Source organism: Halichoerus grypus, chromosome 1 (genome assembly GCF_964656455.1).
Source record: "Halichoerus grypus chromosome 1, mHalGry1.hap1.1, whole genome shotgun sequence".
NCBI classification, from domain to species: domain Eukaryota; kingdom Metazoa; phylum Chordata; class Mammalia; order Carnivora; family Phocidae; genus Halichoerus; species Halichoerus grypus.
In genome coordinates, this window is record NC_135712.1 from 207,512,577 (window position 1) to 207,525,375 (window position 12,799).

Here is a 12,799-nt window from a genome sequence, read left to right on the forward strand (position 1 = left end):
GATCATGTGACCTGCCCCCCCACTGTGCCAACATGGCGACGCCCAGGTGTAATCCGGGAAACGTGCACCCAGACTAATTTCGGTCCTCGGCGCCTCGAGCGAGGGTGAGAAAGGCGTGGGCGACGCGGGGAAGGATACAGGCCAGGGTCCGGCCCGCTCGAGGGCTTCTGGCTTCTCAGGGGCCGGTCTTTCCGAAGATGGGGTGTGGTGTCACCTTACTGAGGCCGCAGGGTCTTCTTAATCTTGACCGATGTATAGGCCACCTGGCCCGGGGACACAGCTCTCTGAGGCTCTTCCTATGCCCTCCCCCGCCCCCCGAACCAGGCTTGGCGGGCAGAGCCTCCCGCGGATGTCCCGTGCGAGAATCGGTCTGTGGCTGAGGCTGACTCTCCGCTCCGCCTGCAGTCCCTATAGAGCCAGGTGTATGGAGGGGCAGCCGCAAGGGCTACCGAATCCGGCCGAAATGGAGAACGGCACCGCGCCCCGCGAAGAAGAGCCCGCGTCCGACGCTCAGGAGACGACGGTCACCGAGGGGGCCGCCAAGATAGCCTTCCCCAGCTCCAACGAAGTCTTCTACAACCCAGTGCAGGAGTTCAACCGGGACCTGACGTGAGCAGGGGGCTGGGGTCAGCTTAGCAGACGGCAGTGGAACTGCAGGGATGAGGGGGGTGTGAGCTAACCCTCAGTCTCCCGCAGATGTGCCGTGATCACTGAGTTTGCTCGCGTTCAGCTTGCGGCCAAAGGAATCCAGAGTGAGTCGAGGTCCAGTCTCCCGGTGGGCGGGGGTCACTCCGAGCTCTCTCCCTGCCCCGCCCCCTTTCCCTTAATGTCTTGAAAGGCTCCAGCCACACAGCGGGCCCTGGGCTTATTTCTAACTTCAGGCTTTCCCCAGGGGCTCCGAGGAAGATTTTCTTCCCCGAATCTTCTGTATCCTGAGAAATAGGGGGAGGTCTCTCAGAGGGAGCTTTAATACCCGCTGACTTGTGCTTCTGGGTGGCTCCAGTCAAGGTGCCAGGTGAGAAGGATGTGCAAAAGGTGGTCGTGGACTTATCAGAGCAAGAGGAGGAAAAGGCTGAACTGAAAGAGGGTGCAAACCTGGCCCCAGGAGACCAACCTCGAACAGCTGCCGTGGGGGAGATCTGCGAGGTGGGGCCTGAACATAGGAGGTGCAGCCTGGGAGTCCTCCAGTAATGGAGGAAGGAAGGCTCCTGAGGCGGGAGAGCTATAGGAAGTGGGTGGTGGGGGCTCCTTGGGGCCCAGCAGAGGATGGAGGGATCCATGTGAGTGGGGCTCCCTGATTACTCCAACAGGAAGGCCTTCGAGTGCTGGAGGGTCTGGCAGCCTCGGGCCTCCGTTCCATTCGCTTTGCCCGAGAGGTGCCTGGGCTGCATTCTGTGGTTGCCAACGATGCCTCTGCCCGAGCCGTGGATCTCATGTGCCGCAACGTGCAGCTCAACGGTGTGGCCCACCTGGTGCATCCCAGGCAGGCAGACGCCCGGTAGGTTTGGGGCAGCAGAGCCCGATGGCTGGAAGGTGCAGGCTAGAGCAAGGCTGCCTGGCCTCAAATCCCAAGTCTGTCATAGTCTTTCTCTGTGACCTTGGGAGAGTGCCTTAGTCTCTCTAAGCCCCAGTTTCCTTGTCTGTAAAATGAGGATATTAGTATCACAGGAGTTGTAATACTAATGCTGTGTTGATTAAATGAGAGATGATGCTCGTATAGCCAGAAACGTGTACCACCCGTGGTTTCCATTTTAGACTTAACTTCACAACCTCTGGTACTTTTATGCATTCAAATGAACCAGCACATATCTAGCGTCCACGATGTGCCAGGCATCAGTAAACAAAACAGACAAAATCCCTGACCTTGGGGCATTCACATTCTAATGCAGGGGCCCTGCAGACAACCTGCAGGTGCCCGGTTTTTTAGGGCCCAGCAGCTAAGAATGATTTTGCATTTTTAAAGGGTTAAAAAGGGTACCATTTGTGGCCCACAAAGCCTGAAATATTTACTATCGGATCCTTTACAGAAAACAAAAAGTCTTTGCTATGGAAAGTATTTGCTTTCCTGATTGTATTAAAAGCTGATAGGAGGGGCCCCTGGGTGGCTCAGTCAGTTAATCGGTTGCCTTCAGCTCAGAGCATGATCCCAGGGTTTTGGGATCAGCCCTGCCTCAGGATCCCTGCTTAGCAGGGAGTCTGCTTCTCCCTTTCCCTCTGCCCTGCTTGTGCTCTCTCTCTCTCTCTCTCTCTCTCTCTCTCTCTCTCGCTTTCCCTCTCTCTCAGCTAAATAAATAAAATCTTAGGAAAAGAAACCTGATGGGAAACAAAGACCATAACAAATAATGAGACAAATGAGTAAACTATATGGTAAGGTAGAGGTGAAACGTGCTGGGGTCGGAGGGGTGGGGATCGAGGGCGGAGTGGGGGCTGGAGGAAGGTGGTGGGTGGGTTGCAGTTTTAAAGAACACGGTCAGGGCAGGCTACACCGAGAAGGGAGCGTTTGCATTTCCTCGCCTACAGAGGGAACAATCATCATTCCCAATCCATAGATTTGTCTGGAAGATTATTTGATTAACTGAGTTAATAGAGCTGGAAAGTGCTTGAAACTGTTGTCCGGCACATGTATGCTACGTGTCTGCGGGCTGTTACTGTTGCCATTGTTAGACGTGAGTACACCGAGGTCCAAGGAGGAAGAGCCACGCAGTTGGCAAATGGCCAAGCCAAGATCTGAACCTAGGCAGCTGGCCCCCAAATCCAGGCCAGAATGGTCACACAGAACGAGAGGACACGCGGAGGGGACAGAGCAGGTCCCTGGGGCGGGGGGCTGAGGACCTGGCCTTCTCGCTCCCAGGATGCTGATGTACCAGCACCAGAAGGCATCGGAGCGGTTTGACGTCATCGACCTGGACCCGTACGGTAGCCCTGCCCCCTTCTTGGACGCGGCCGTGCAGGCTGTGAGCGAAGGAGGTGAGGCCGCGCTGCCCCCGGGGGGTGCGGAGCCGGGCTCGCGGTCGGTGCGGGGAGGGTCCTCACCGCGCGGGCCCTCGCAGGGCTGCTGTGCGTGACGTGCACGGACATGGCAGTGCTGGCCGGCAACAGCGGGGAGACGTGCTACAGCAAGTACGGGGCCATGGCCCTCAAGAGCCGCGCCTGCCACGAGATGGTGAGGGCGCTCCCCAGCCTCCCCCGCCCCGCCCCGCCCCGCCCCGCACACCCGCTTAGCTTCCTCCAGGCATCCAGGGCCAGCTCCGTCCCAAGATGTGGAGGACAAGCGTGTCCATAACCAGCACAGTCCTAAGAGCCTGGGCTGCCAATTCTGGTCGTCTGGGGGGCAGTGGTTTTGTCCAGGGTAGGAGCCAGTATCGTCTGTTTTAACAATTCTTCAAAATTGTTTTTAAAGGCAGTTTTCAGGTCTGGGTTTGGCTTTGGGCTCACATCCTAGCTTTGCTGGCATCTTTGGACAATTGCTCTCATCTTTCCGGGCCTTGGTTTTTGCATCTGTGCAATGAGCATGATGGTGATGGGTTGCCATGGGGATTCGAGAAGGCAGGGGCTGGCTGCGTCCGTGGGCTGGAAAGGAGGATGTCTCGTCTTTGTTCCTTAAGGGCCCTGTCATCAGGTCAGTCTGGGAAGCCGGAACACAGGTCTTTGGAGCACAGAATGGGGCACACTGTCGATGCTAACCAGAATACGTTCAGTTTGGGGGGCCCGGGCTCTCCTTAATTGTGCGGTACCCCCAGCAGGGCCATAAAGAGACACAGACTGTCCCGATTTCGTAGATGAGGGAACTGAGGCATTCACTTTGGCAAGGGTCACGCAGCCAGGACGCTTGGGGCTGGGCTTGGAGCCCAGGGAGCTGTGAGCCTCTGGGGTAGGGGGAGGCCACGGTGGAGGCGTGGCTGATGGCCGATGCCCGGTTCCCACCCCCAGGCCCTGAGGATCGTCCTGCACAGCTTGGACCTCCGAGCCAACTGCTACCAGCGCTTTGTGGTACCCCTGCTCAGTGTCAGCGCTGACTTCTATGTGCGCATTTTTGTTCGTGTCTTCACGGGCCAGGCCAAGGTCAAAGCCTCAGCCAGGTTAGTCTGGGGCAAGGAAGGGTGATGCATGGAAGGAGGCAACAGGGCCTTTTGGTGTGTGTGGGGGGGGATGATCCCGCCCCGGGGAAGTGGGGGTCCTGATGGGGGTGAAGTTAGCCTGAGGGAGAGTCGGGGTGTGATCATGCTGGGAACTTAGGGCCACCCCTGCTCCCCCACAGCAAGCAGGCGCTGGTATTCCAGTGTGTGGGCTGTGGGACCTTCCACCTTCAGCGCCTTGGCAAAGCGTCGGGAGCCTCTGGTGGCCGGTGAGCAAGGGGGAGCCGGGGAGGAAGGTGAAGAGGGGGCGTCCCAGGGTCACTGCCCCCCAACCACCCCTCTCTATGCAGGGTCAAGTTCTCTGCAGCCTGCGGTCCCCCCGTCGCCCCCGAGTGTGAACACTGCGGGCAGCGACACCAGGTGAGGCAGGGCAGGGGAAACAAGGGGGGCACTGGGGTTGTGGCTGTCTTGACCCCTCCCATCTGGCCGCTGTGTATCTGTAGCTTGGCGGTCCCCTGTGGGCAGAGCCCCTCCATGACCTGGACTTCGTGGGTCGTGTCCTAGAGGCTGTGAGCACCAACCCTGGCCGCTTCCACACCTCAGAGCGGATCCGAGGGGTCCTGAGCGTCATCACTGAGGTGGGGGCCGGGCCATGACGGGGATGGGGGGGCCCCGCCTGTGGCCAGCCATCCTTCCTCCATCCACCCCACATCCACCGTGTCCCCGTCGCAGGAGCTCCCGGACGTGCCTCTCTACTACACGCTGGACCAGCTGAGCCGCACGATCCGCTGCAGCACGCCCAGCCTCCTGCAGCTGCGGTGAGGGTCCCGCAGGGCCCGGGCCTGTGCCTGACCTCTGGGCGCCCTTGGGCAGGTGCAGCCCCCTCAGGCCAGAGTCTCCTGTGAAACAGGGACGCCACGTGCCCACGTGCAGGTGCTGAGAACACGGCGCGGAGGCCGTGCGCCCCGGCGGGGGAGACGGGCCGGTCTTACTCTTCCGATCGCTGGCATTACACAGGCCACGAAGCCCCCGCGAGCCGTTCAGCTGCACCCGTCCAACCGGGGGGGCTCACACCCACACAGGGCGGCACTGGCTTTGGGGTCCAGCCCCGCACGCCCACCCCCCTGCCGACCGTGGCCCCCCTCGGTCCCCAGGTCGGCCCTCCTCCATGCTGGCTTCCGGGTCTCGCTCTCCCACGCCTGTAAGAATGCCGTGAAGACGGATGCCCCCCCTTCGGCCCTCTGGGACATCATGCGCTGCTGGGTGAGCACTGGCCTGGCCGGCCGGGGGTGCAGGCGCACGACACGGTCGGGCCCAGCAGCCCCTGACCGTTGAGCTTTGCCTCCCAGGGAAAGGAGTGTCCGGTGAGGCGGGAGCGCCTGTCGGAGACCAGCCCGGCCTTCCGTATTCTCGGTGTGGAGCCCAGGTACGGCACCGACGGGGCTGCCCGCGGGCCGGGGAAGCTCACGTGTGTGCAGGCAACACGGGTACCCCCTGACACAGACCCGTGCTCGTTCAAGTGAGAGCCACAGTCTTCCCCCCTTGCCCTCCCCCCCCGCCCCCGGCCGCCAGGGTAACACCTGTGAGCACCTGAGTCCGATCCCTCTGTGACTCCCACCTCACTCGCTAGAATCCCAAGTCGGACCTGCAGGCTCCGCACCATCTGCCTGTGATCTCCCTGTCATCCTTTGCACCCCTCTCCCCACCTCAGTCCCTCCGGGCTGGGCCTCCTCACCCCAACTCCCCAGGCGCAGCGCCCCCCTTACCGCCTTTATGACCGCAGTTCTTTCTGCCTGGAGTGCCTGTCCCCAGGTCCCCCGATGGCTCTTCCCTCACCTCCTTCAGGTGTCTGACCACTCGGTCCTGCCCTGCACCCCTTGCCCCGTCTCCCCGTTCCCTTTATCCTGCTCCGTTTTTCTCGAAACTCTCACCCGTGCCCGAACACAATGTGATCTTGCTGATTTCTGATTTGTCCCGCTGTCCCATGCACTAGGACCTTGGCTTTACTGGTGGCAGGTTTTAGGCACACAGTAGGCACTTGATAAAATGTTTAGTAAGTGGATGAGGGTCCGGAGTCTTCCCGAAGCGTGTGGAGCCGCACCGAGGTTGGCAGGTGGTCTGTGCACTCCCGAGGGCATCTGTCCCTCAGCCCCTCCTCCCGCTTCCCCAGGCTGCAGGCCGACTTCACCATCCGGGAAGATGCCAACCCCAGCTCCCGCCAGCGAGGACTCAAGCGCTTCCAGGCCAATCCCGAGGCCAACTGGGGCCCGCGGCCCCGAGCCCGGCCAGGGTGAGGGGAGCAGGGTGGCGGTGGGGCGTGTCCAGGGTAGGGGGGCACAAAGGCCACATGGGGTCCCAGCTACTCCTCTCCCTGCACAGGGGCAAGGCAGCAGGCGAGGCTATGGAGAGAAGCAGGCTGCACCAGAACAAGAGAAAGGAGCCCGCTGAGGACCCAGTCCAGCGGGCTGCCCGGCTCAAGACATTTCCCTGTAAAAGATTCAAGGAGGTGGGGCACCCCCACCTCCCCCCGCGGGGCCCGGGGATCCCCCTCCCAGCAACAGGACAAGACCCAGGGGCAGGCGGGGCTGGGAGACCTGGGGCAGGCATGGTATGGGAGTGAGCTCCCCATTCAGGAAAAGGACCCAGCAGAGGCTGCTGAGCTCTGGGCCGGGGTTCACACCCCCCATCCTCCCACCAGGGCACCTGTCAACGCGGGGACCAGTGCTGCTACGCCCACAGCTCCCCAGCACCCGAGGACCGTCCAGAGACTCCTTACCAGAACCCGCCTGGGCCTGGCGTGGCCGCTGGTCCAGGAGTAGACTGAGCCAATAAAGAGATGTCATCCGTTCGACTGTCGTTTGTCCGAATGAGAAGGCCGCCTGTGGTCTGTCTGTCCATCTGCCTTGGGGGGCCCTGTCTGGAGTTTCTTCCTCTGTCCTTCTCTTTTAACCCCCCCCCCCCCAGGGGAGCTCTGGCACTCCGGGGTTTGTTCGTCCCTGCCTGACTGAAGTGCTGTCCGTGTTTCTGTCTGGGGTGTTCTGTCTGTGTGGGGGAGTGGGAGCGGACCACCTGCAGCTCGAGGCGCCCGACCCCCCCCACCCCCCGTTGCTGGTGTCCGCAGTTCCCGAGGCGGCCACGGGGCGGCAGCGGTGTGCTCGTGCCCGTGGGGCCTTTACCGCCCCCCCCCCCACGCCCCCCTGTCGGCCAGCACGCCGACGCAGGCCGGCTCGCCAGTCACCCAGCCCCTGCCCTGCCTCGCGTCGCCGCCTGGTTTCTCTGGCCGAGCTCCCCACGGGGCCGCGGCGGCGGAAGCCGGACCGGAACCAGGCGCCTTGTGCATCCGCTCCAGACCAGGTGCTTCCTGCCCTGCGGCCCCTCAGGCGAGCACACAGGCTGGCAGGCCCGCTGCTTCCCCTCCCCTCCGGGACAGAGGGTTAGCAACGTTAACGGAGAGGCTTAGGGCACAGTCCCCACCCCCACGTGGTAGCTGTGGGGCCCTCCCAAACACCTTTCTGTCTGCTTCATCCCCAGCCGGCATGACCCTAAGCCTAGAACCTTGCTTGTAGGGCTTATCAGGTAACTCCTGGGCTTAGAGATGAATGAACTCTCGCTTCCCTGGGGCCGTGGGACCGTCGCTGGTGGACTGGCTCCTGGGCTCCGCCAGATTCCTGGGAGGGTGGTGGCTCCGGCTGTTCCCCAGATGGAGGCCCCCCCGAGGCAAAGCCTGACCGGCCCAGGTGGGAGGGCCCTGGAGAAAGGGATAGTCTTGTCCCCACTACCAAGCTATTCCGGGGGGCCCCTCCCTTTGGTGAGGCTCCAGGCCGGTGTTGAGCTCCACCACCAGTCCCAGATACTTGCCCAACGCCTCTTTATCACCATCGTCCCCTCCACCCCTGAAGTGGCCTGCGATGTGGGATGAGGGCCAGAGACCACCAAGTTGGGGCTGTGTGCTCCTGCGGCCTAGAGGATCCGCATCCTGTGGAGACCTATTGTGAAGTTCGCCAGCCCTGGCACCCGAGGAAGTCCCTCCCAGCTGTGGCACTTCCTCTCATCCTCCTGGGCCTGAAAAGGGGGTGTGGACAGCAGGCCTGGGGGCCCAGGACACCGGCCCTGGGCTGGACCCCCAAGGGCCGACTGTAAGAACGGCCCTCCCTCCAGTGCCCCCGTCTGGGGTGGGGGTGGTGCAAAGCCCGGGAGGGGTGGTGTAAAAAGAGGAACCAAGCAGGGTGAGGAGAGGAGGAGCAGGAGGGGGCCCTGGGTCACGAGGCCCCGGCACTGCCGGAAAAGGGCTCTCCTCCACCCCCATCAGCCCGGACACTTGGGCAGGGGGTGTTCAAAGCCGGAGGCGAAACCCAAGCGATACTGGAGGCCGCTCCTTCCCTGCCTCGGCTTCCCCTCCGCGTGCATCCGGGTACCTCACTCCCAGCTGTGCACTGGGTCGGGGTCCTCAGAGGCCCCGGGGCCACTCCAGGGCCTGGGGGGACGGAAGGTGAGGCCCGAGGGGTGACGGCTCCGTCTGTCGCCGGCCGGGGGCGGGGCTGTGAGGCCCGCGCTCGGAGATCCCCGCCCGCCGGTTTCCTCCGGGGTCAGCCCGGCTCCTTATCAGGCGCGGCCAGTCGGCCAGGCTCTTATCTGTGCCGGTCCAGCATCCTCCGGCGCGGCCGGGGGTGAGAGGGAGGAAACTGGGCCGCCGGGGGCGGGGAGAGGGCGGGCCGGCCAGGAGCAGCTCACTTTCCCTCGAGGGATCCACGCTGCCGTCGCGGCGGCCTTCGGGAGCCCGGGAAGAGGCGCGGCCCCGACGCCGCTGCCGGGAGGGGGCGGCAAGCTCCCAGCGGCCCTGAACGCAGAGGCCGGACGGGATCGGGGCCACGGAGCCTGGCCTGAAACCCAACCGCATCCTGGCCCTGAAGGACAGAGCTAGGGCACTCACCAAACAGGAGGACCAGCGCCGGGGTAAGAAGGGAGTCCGCCTGAAGGTGTGGGATCCTGGGAGTGCCTGGATTCATTCATTCGTTCGTTCATTCATTCATTCATTCATCAGGGGGGACCCACTAAGTGGGAGTCCTGGCCAGCTTCCCCAGGGCCTAGGTAGGGAAGAGGGGGCAGAGGGGCCAGGAGTCCCAGAAGTTGCTGGACACTCCAAGCCATGGGGCCAAACCGTCTAAGCCGGGTTGCAAAGGAGTGGATGCTGATGGGGATAGGAAATGGGGCATGGGGGACACCAGGGAGGGCCAGAGAAGGATTGGGACATGACTGTATGTACTGGGCAGTGGGGTCAGGGTTTGGGGATCCTGGGTCAGCATCTTTGATCATAGGGTCAGCAGTGGGGTTTACAGGGTTAGTAAGGGGGACATTTTCAGTGGGGTGGGAGTCAATGGAGCGATTATGGGGGACTTTCAGGGTGTGACATGGAGGCAATGAGAAGAGCCCCCAGGGTCATAGCTGAGGGCCACATGGTCAGCTGGGGGGGGTTGGAAATCAGTGAAGGGTCAGAGTCAATTGTAGAGGGATTCTAAGGTCACATGGTATCAATGAGGGGTCTCCGGATCAGATCTGAGGGTTACAGGGTCATCGTGGGGACCAGAGGATCCATCTCGGGTTCCTTCCTCACCCCCTCTCTAGGCTCCAGGTGAGAAGGATTCTGGAATAAGTGACATTTGCTCAGAAGCTGGGCAACTGAGGCCCTCATGGGTCACAAAGAGCTCAGAGATGGCCCTGCCGAGCTCAGGGCCCCCCAGAGATTCGTTGGCTGCCACCTGCCCTTGCGTCAGATCCCCCTCGCATGTCCTGGTGGTTTCTGAGCCCACCTGCCTTCACGCACCAAACCACCATCCCCTTGCCCTTTCCGTCTCCTTTGAGGGCTCTGTTGGGCTAAGGGATGTGCGTGGCATCTGATTCCTCCCTCCCCATTGGCTTCCTTCCCTCCCACAGGTGAGCACCCCCTTGGGGTCCATGTGCCCGCCCCAGGCCCAGGCAGAGGTGGGCCCCACCATGACTGAGAAGGCCGAAATGGTGTGTGCCCCCAGCCCAGCACCCGCTCTGCCCCCCAAGCCTGCCTCGCCTGGGCCCCCGAAGGTGAAGGAGATGGGCCACCAAGGCTCCTCACCCCCCAGGCTGCCTCCTGGCGTGCCAGTGATCAGCCTGGGCCACACCAGGCCCCCAGGGGCAACCATGGCCACCACGGAGCTGAGCGCCCTGCGGCCCCCGCTGCTACCACTCTCTACCCTGGGAACTGTCCCACCGCCCCTGGCCCTGCATTATCACCCTCACCCCTTTCTTAACAGGTCAGTGGGGGGCTGGGGCCTGGGGGGAAGCCAGGGCCAGGGTCCTTGCCCACAAGGCATTAGTGACCCACGACCCCTTACAGCCTCTACATTGGGCCGGCAGGACCTTTTGGCATCTTCCCTAGCAGCCGGCTGAAGCGGAGACCAAGCCACTGTGAGCTGGAGCTGGCTGAGGGTGAGTATGGGTTTGTGCGCATAGATAGCCATCTGCCGGGGCTCCTGTCTGCCACAGGGAAAGGTGTTGCAGGTGCACACAGACATACACAGGACAGTCCACACGGGGACTCAGTACTCAGGTTACACCCATGTGCAAAACCACAGACCCGTGGCCTGGCCCACACAACCACAGCCACCCAACAAGCCACAAAGAGTCATGGCAAAATGCACCATGGCATGGGGGCCACAAAATGACAGCCCCAATAGAATGCACAGCCACGCAGGAAACAGCCACAGGACAAGAACCACACAAGAGACAGCCACACAACCACAGCCACTTAGGACCATGGCCACATGAGAGTCAGCCACAGAACCACAGCCACATGACCACAACCACCTGGCAACGATCAGACAACCACAGCCATTTAGATGCACCAGGAGTTCACACCTAGGGAACCTCTCGACCCATATGCACCTCCAGCCACACGCAGGGGAACACTCCAGAATGCAGACCACAGGGACAACTCCCCAGCCTGACAGCCACAAGAAACATGCCCCTAGGAATCTCAGCCATTGACATAAAGGTGTGGACAGAGATACAGAAGGCCTCAGTTGTCTGCAGCCAGGGCCTGTGATGGTCCTTGTCGGCGCCGAGGGGGTGGGGGTGGGGGGCCGGGTGCCTCACTAGCTGGGGAGCTACACATGGATCCTACTTGTGGATCCCTCGGGTGGAGAGAGCCCCAGCCCACCGCCTGTGTGGAAGTCCCCACGAGGGTTCTGGGTGCCTGAAGCGAGGGCAGGAGGGGGCGCCCCCTGGGCCTCGGCTGCCAACCCAAGCCCTCCTGTTCGCAGGGCACCAGCCCCAGAAGGTGGCCCGGCGTGTGTTCACCAACAGCCGGGAGCGCTGGCGGCAGCAGAACGTGAATGGCGCCTTCGCAGAGCTCAGGAAGCTGCTGCCAACGCACCCGCCCGACCGGAAGCTGAGCAAGAACGAGGTGCTCCGCCTGGCCATGAAATACATTGGCTTCCTGGTGCGGCTGCTGCGCGACCAGGCGGCCGCTCTGGCCGCAGGCCCCGCCCCGTCCGGGCCCCGCAAACGGCCCGCGCACCGGGGCCCCCACGACGCCGCCCGCCGCGGGCCTTGTCGCAGGGCCGAGGCAGTAGTGCGCTCGCAGCCCGCGCCCTCGGCCGGCCCCGACAGCAGCCCCGATGGGGCGGCCCGGCCCATCAAGACGGAACGAGCGGCCGTGAGCCCTGAGGTGCGGTGACCTCCGCAGCGTTGCCTCTGAGCCGAGGGGCACCGGGAACTCAGCCCAGGGCGGTCGATGCCCTGCGCCTGCTCTGGAGCGAACTCCCCCGAAGAGAGACCAGTGAGGACGTCCGCAACGGGGAAAAAAGGGCCCCGGGGGTCTGGAAGGGCGACTGTCGCCCCCAGGGGCCCCGCAGACCTTTTTTTTTTTTTCATCACCCACCGCCCGCTGGAAATGGCCTTTTCCCGCGTCTCCCTCCCGGGGACGAGGTCCGGGAACCAACATGGCAGACAGGTCATCGGACTAAAGTGGTGCCTCTTTTTTCCGGGCTGGGGTCGCGGAGAGAGGTGGGGAGGGACCGGGGAGTCTTTGCCCTTCTCACCGGCGCCCCCTCCTGGAGACTCGTGGATGCACGCCCCTGGACCGCGTCGGCGGAGGCGCAGAATCGACGCCGCGACCCACCCCACCAATCCCAAACCGGTCCCCGTACGATGGCGTTAGCGAAGGCTCGGGCGCTCTGACTTTTGTTTTTCTTTATTTCTTTATTTCACATACACATTAGCCATTCAATGGAGAAGCCGGAGAGAGTCAGGCAAAGATGGTATAACAGAAGCGCAGTGACGGGGGCGGGGCGGGGCGGGGCGGGGCGGAGAGGGAACAGACGGGCTGGCTGCCTACTTGCATTCCGCTAGGACACTGAAAACCCAGAAAACAAAACAGACAGTAAACTACCCTTGTTTCTTATGTATCTCAGTGCAGAGACGGGGGTGGAGGGCAGAGAGAGGGGGAGACCAGGCTGAAGGAGGAGGAGCGGAGGGACAGGGGACGCTAAGGGGGAAGCACACCAAATCCATTAGTACTATATATAGAGATACTCGTATATACTGCGTTTCTTAGCCTAAGAAGAAACTTGTTTGACGGGACGGGCGGCCTTTGCGGTCCGCGATGCTGGTGCTGGTCGGGCGCACGGATCTCCCGGGAGGGGCCGAAGCGGGGCTGGCCCAGGCTGGCTTGGGGGGGAGGGGGGCGCCCC

The 12,799-nt window shown here is 62.5% G+C and overlaps 2 protein-coding genes and 1 long non-coding RNA gene across 7 annotated transcripts; 2 read left to right on the forward strand and 1 right to left on the reverse strand.

Annotated features, from left to right (window-relative positions):
- Nucleotides 1–5: 5 nt before the first annotated feature.
- TRMT1 (tRNA methyltransferase 1) lies at nucleotides 6–6,924 on the forward strand. 4 transcript variants are annotated; one of them, XM_036110785.2, is made up of 17 exons: nucleotides 6–104; nucleotides 406–609; nucleotides 697–752; nucleotides 1,004–1,146; nucleotides 1,311–1,498; nucleotides 2,852–2,967; nucleotides 3,051–3,163; nucleotides 3,931–4,079; nucleotides 4,259–4,345; nucleotides 4,427–4,496; nucleotides 4,580–4,714; nucleotides 4,809–4,894; nucleotides 5,231–5,339; nucleotides 5,426–5,502; nucleotides 6,247–6,366; nucleotides 6,456–6,582; nucleotides 6,775–6,924. In XM_036110785.2, the coding sequence occupies exons 2-17, from the start codon at nucleotides 425–427 to the stop codon at nucleotides 6,898–6,900; spliced, it is 1,887 nt and encodes a 628-aa protein (XP_035966678.1). In that variant the 5' UTR covers nucleotides 6–104; nucleotides 406–424; the 3' UTR covers nucleotides 6,901–6,924. The 4 variants fall into 4 exon arrangements, with proteins under 4 accessions (XP_035966678.1, XP_035966676.1, XP_035966680.1 ...); XM_036110783.2 differs by having other exon boundaries at nucleotides 20–104; nucleotides 325–609; XM_036110786.2 differs by lacking the exons at nucleotides 6–104; nucleotides 1,004–1,146 and having other exon boundaries at nucleotides 529–609.
- LOC118547360 (uncharacterized) lies at nucleotides 6,038–6,984 on the reverse strand. The gene is made up of 2 exons (XR_004923064.2): nucleotides 6,853–6,984; nucleotides 6,038–6,492 (listed from the first exon to the last, which is right to left on the reverse strand). It is a non-coding gene; the product is annotated as an uncharacterized LOC118547360 (long non-coding RNA).
- Nucleotides 6,985–8,362: 1,378 nt separating this feature from the next.
- Nucleotides 8,363–12,074, forward strand: LYL1 (LYL1 basic helix-loop-helix family member). Of its 2 annotated transcripts, none has more exons than XM_078054812.1 (4): nucleotides 8,363–8,565; nucleotides 10,008–10,360; nucleotides 10,444–10,535; nucleotides 11,369–12,074. In XM_078054812.1, exons 2-4 carry the CDS (start codon nucleotides 10,029–10,031, stop codon nucleotides 11,782–11,784), a joined length of 840 nt encoding a protein of 279 aa, XP_077910938.1. In that variant the 5' UTR covers nucleotides 8,363–8,565; nucleotides 10,008–10,028; the 3' UTR covers nucleotides 11,785–12,074. The 2 variants fall into 2 exon arrangements, with proteins under 2 accessions (XP_077910938.1, XP_035966702.1); XM_036110809.2 differs by lacking the exon at nucleotides 8,363–8,565 and adding an exon at nucleotides 8,833–9,029.
- Nucleotides 12,075–12,799: the final 725 nt, after the last annotated feature.

Bases quoted from the DNA above. Each gene is read 5' to 3' on its own strand.
- TRMT1 (XM_036110783.2), top strand. From the start codon at position 350: ATGTCCCGTGCGAGAATCGGTCTGTGGCTGAGGCTGACTCTCCGCTCC. The intron at 1,147-1,310 runs GTGGGGCCTGAA...TTACTCCAACAG, and splicing joins CCGTGGGGGAGATCTGCGAG to GAAGGCCTTCGAGTGCTGGA. The intron at 4,346-4,426 runs GTGAGCAAGGGG...CTCTCTATGCAG, and splicing joins TCGGGAGCCTCTGGTGGCCG to GGTCAAGTTCTCTGCAGCCT.
- LYL1 (XM_078054812.1), top strand. From the start codon at position 10,029: ATGTGCCCGCCCCAGGCCCAGGCAGAGGTGGGCCCCACCATGACTGAG. The intron at 10,361-10,443 runs GTCAGTGGGGGG...GACCCCTTACAG, and splicing joins CCTCACCCCTTTCTTAACAG to CCTCTACATTGGGCCGGCAG. The intron at 10,536-11,368 runs GTGAGTATGGGT...TCCTGTTCGCAG, and splicing joins TGAGCTGGAGCTGGCTGAGG to GGCACCAGCCCCAGAAGGTG.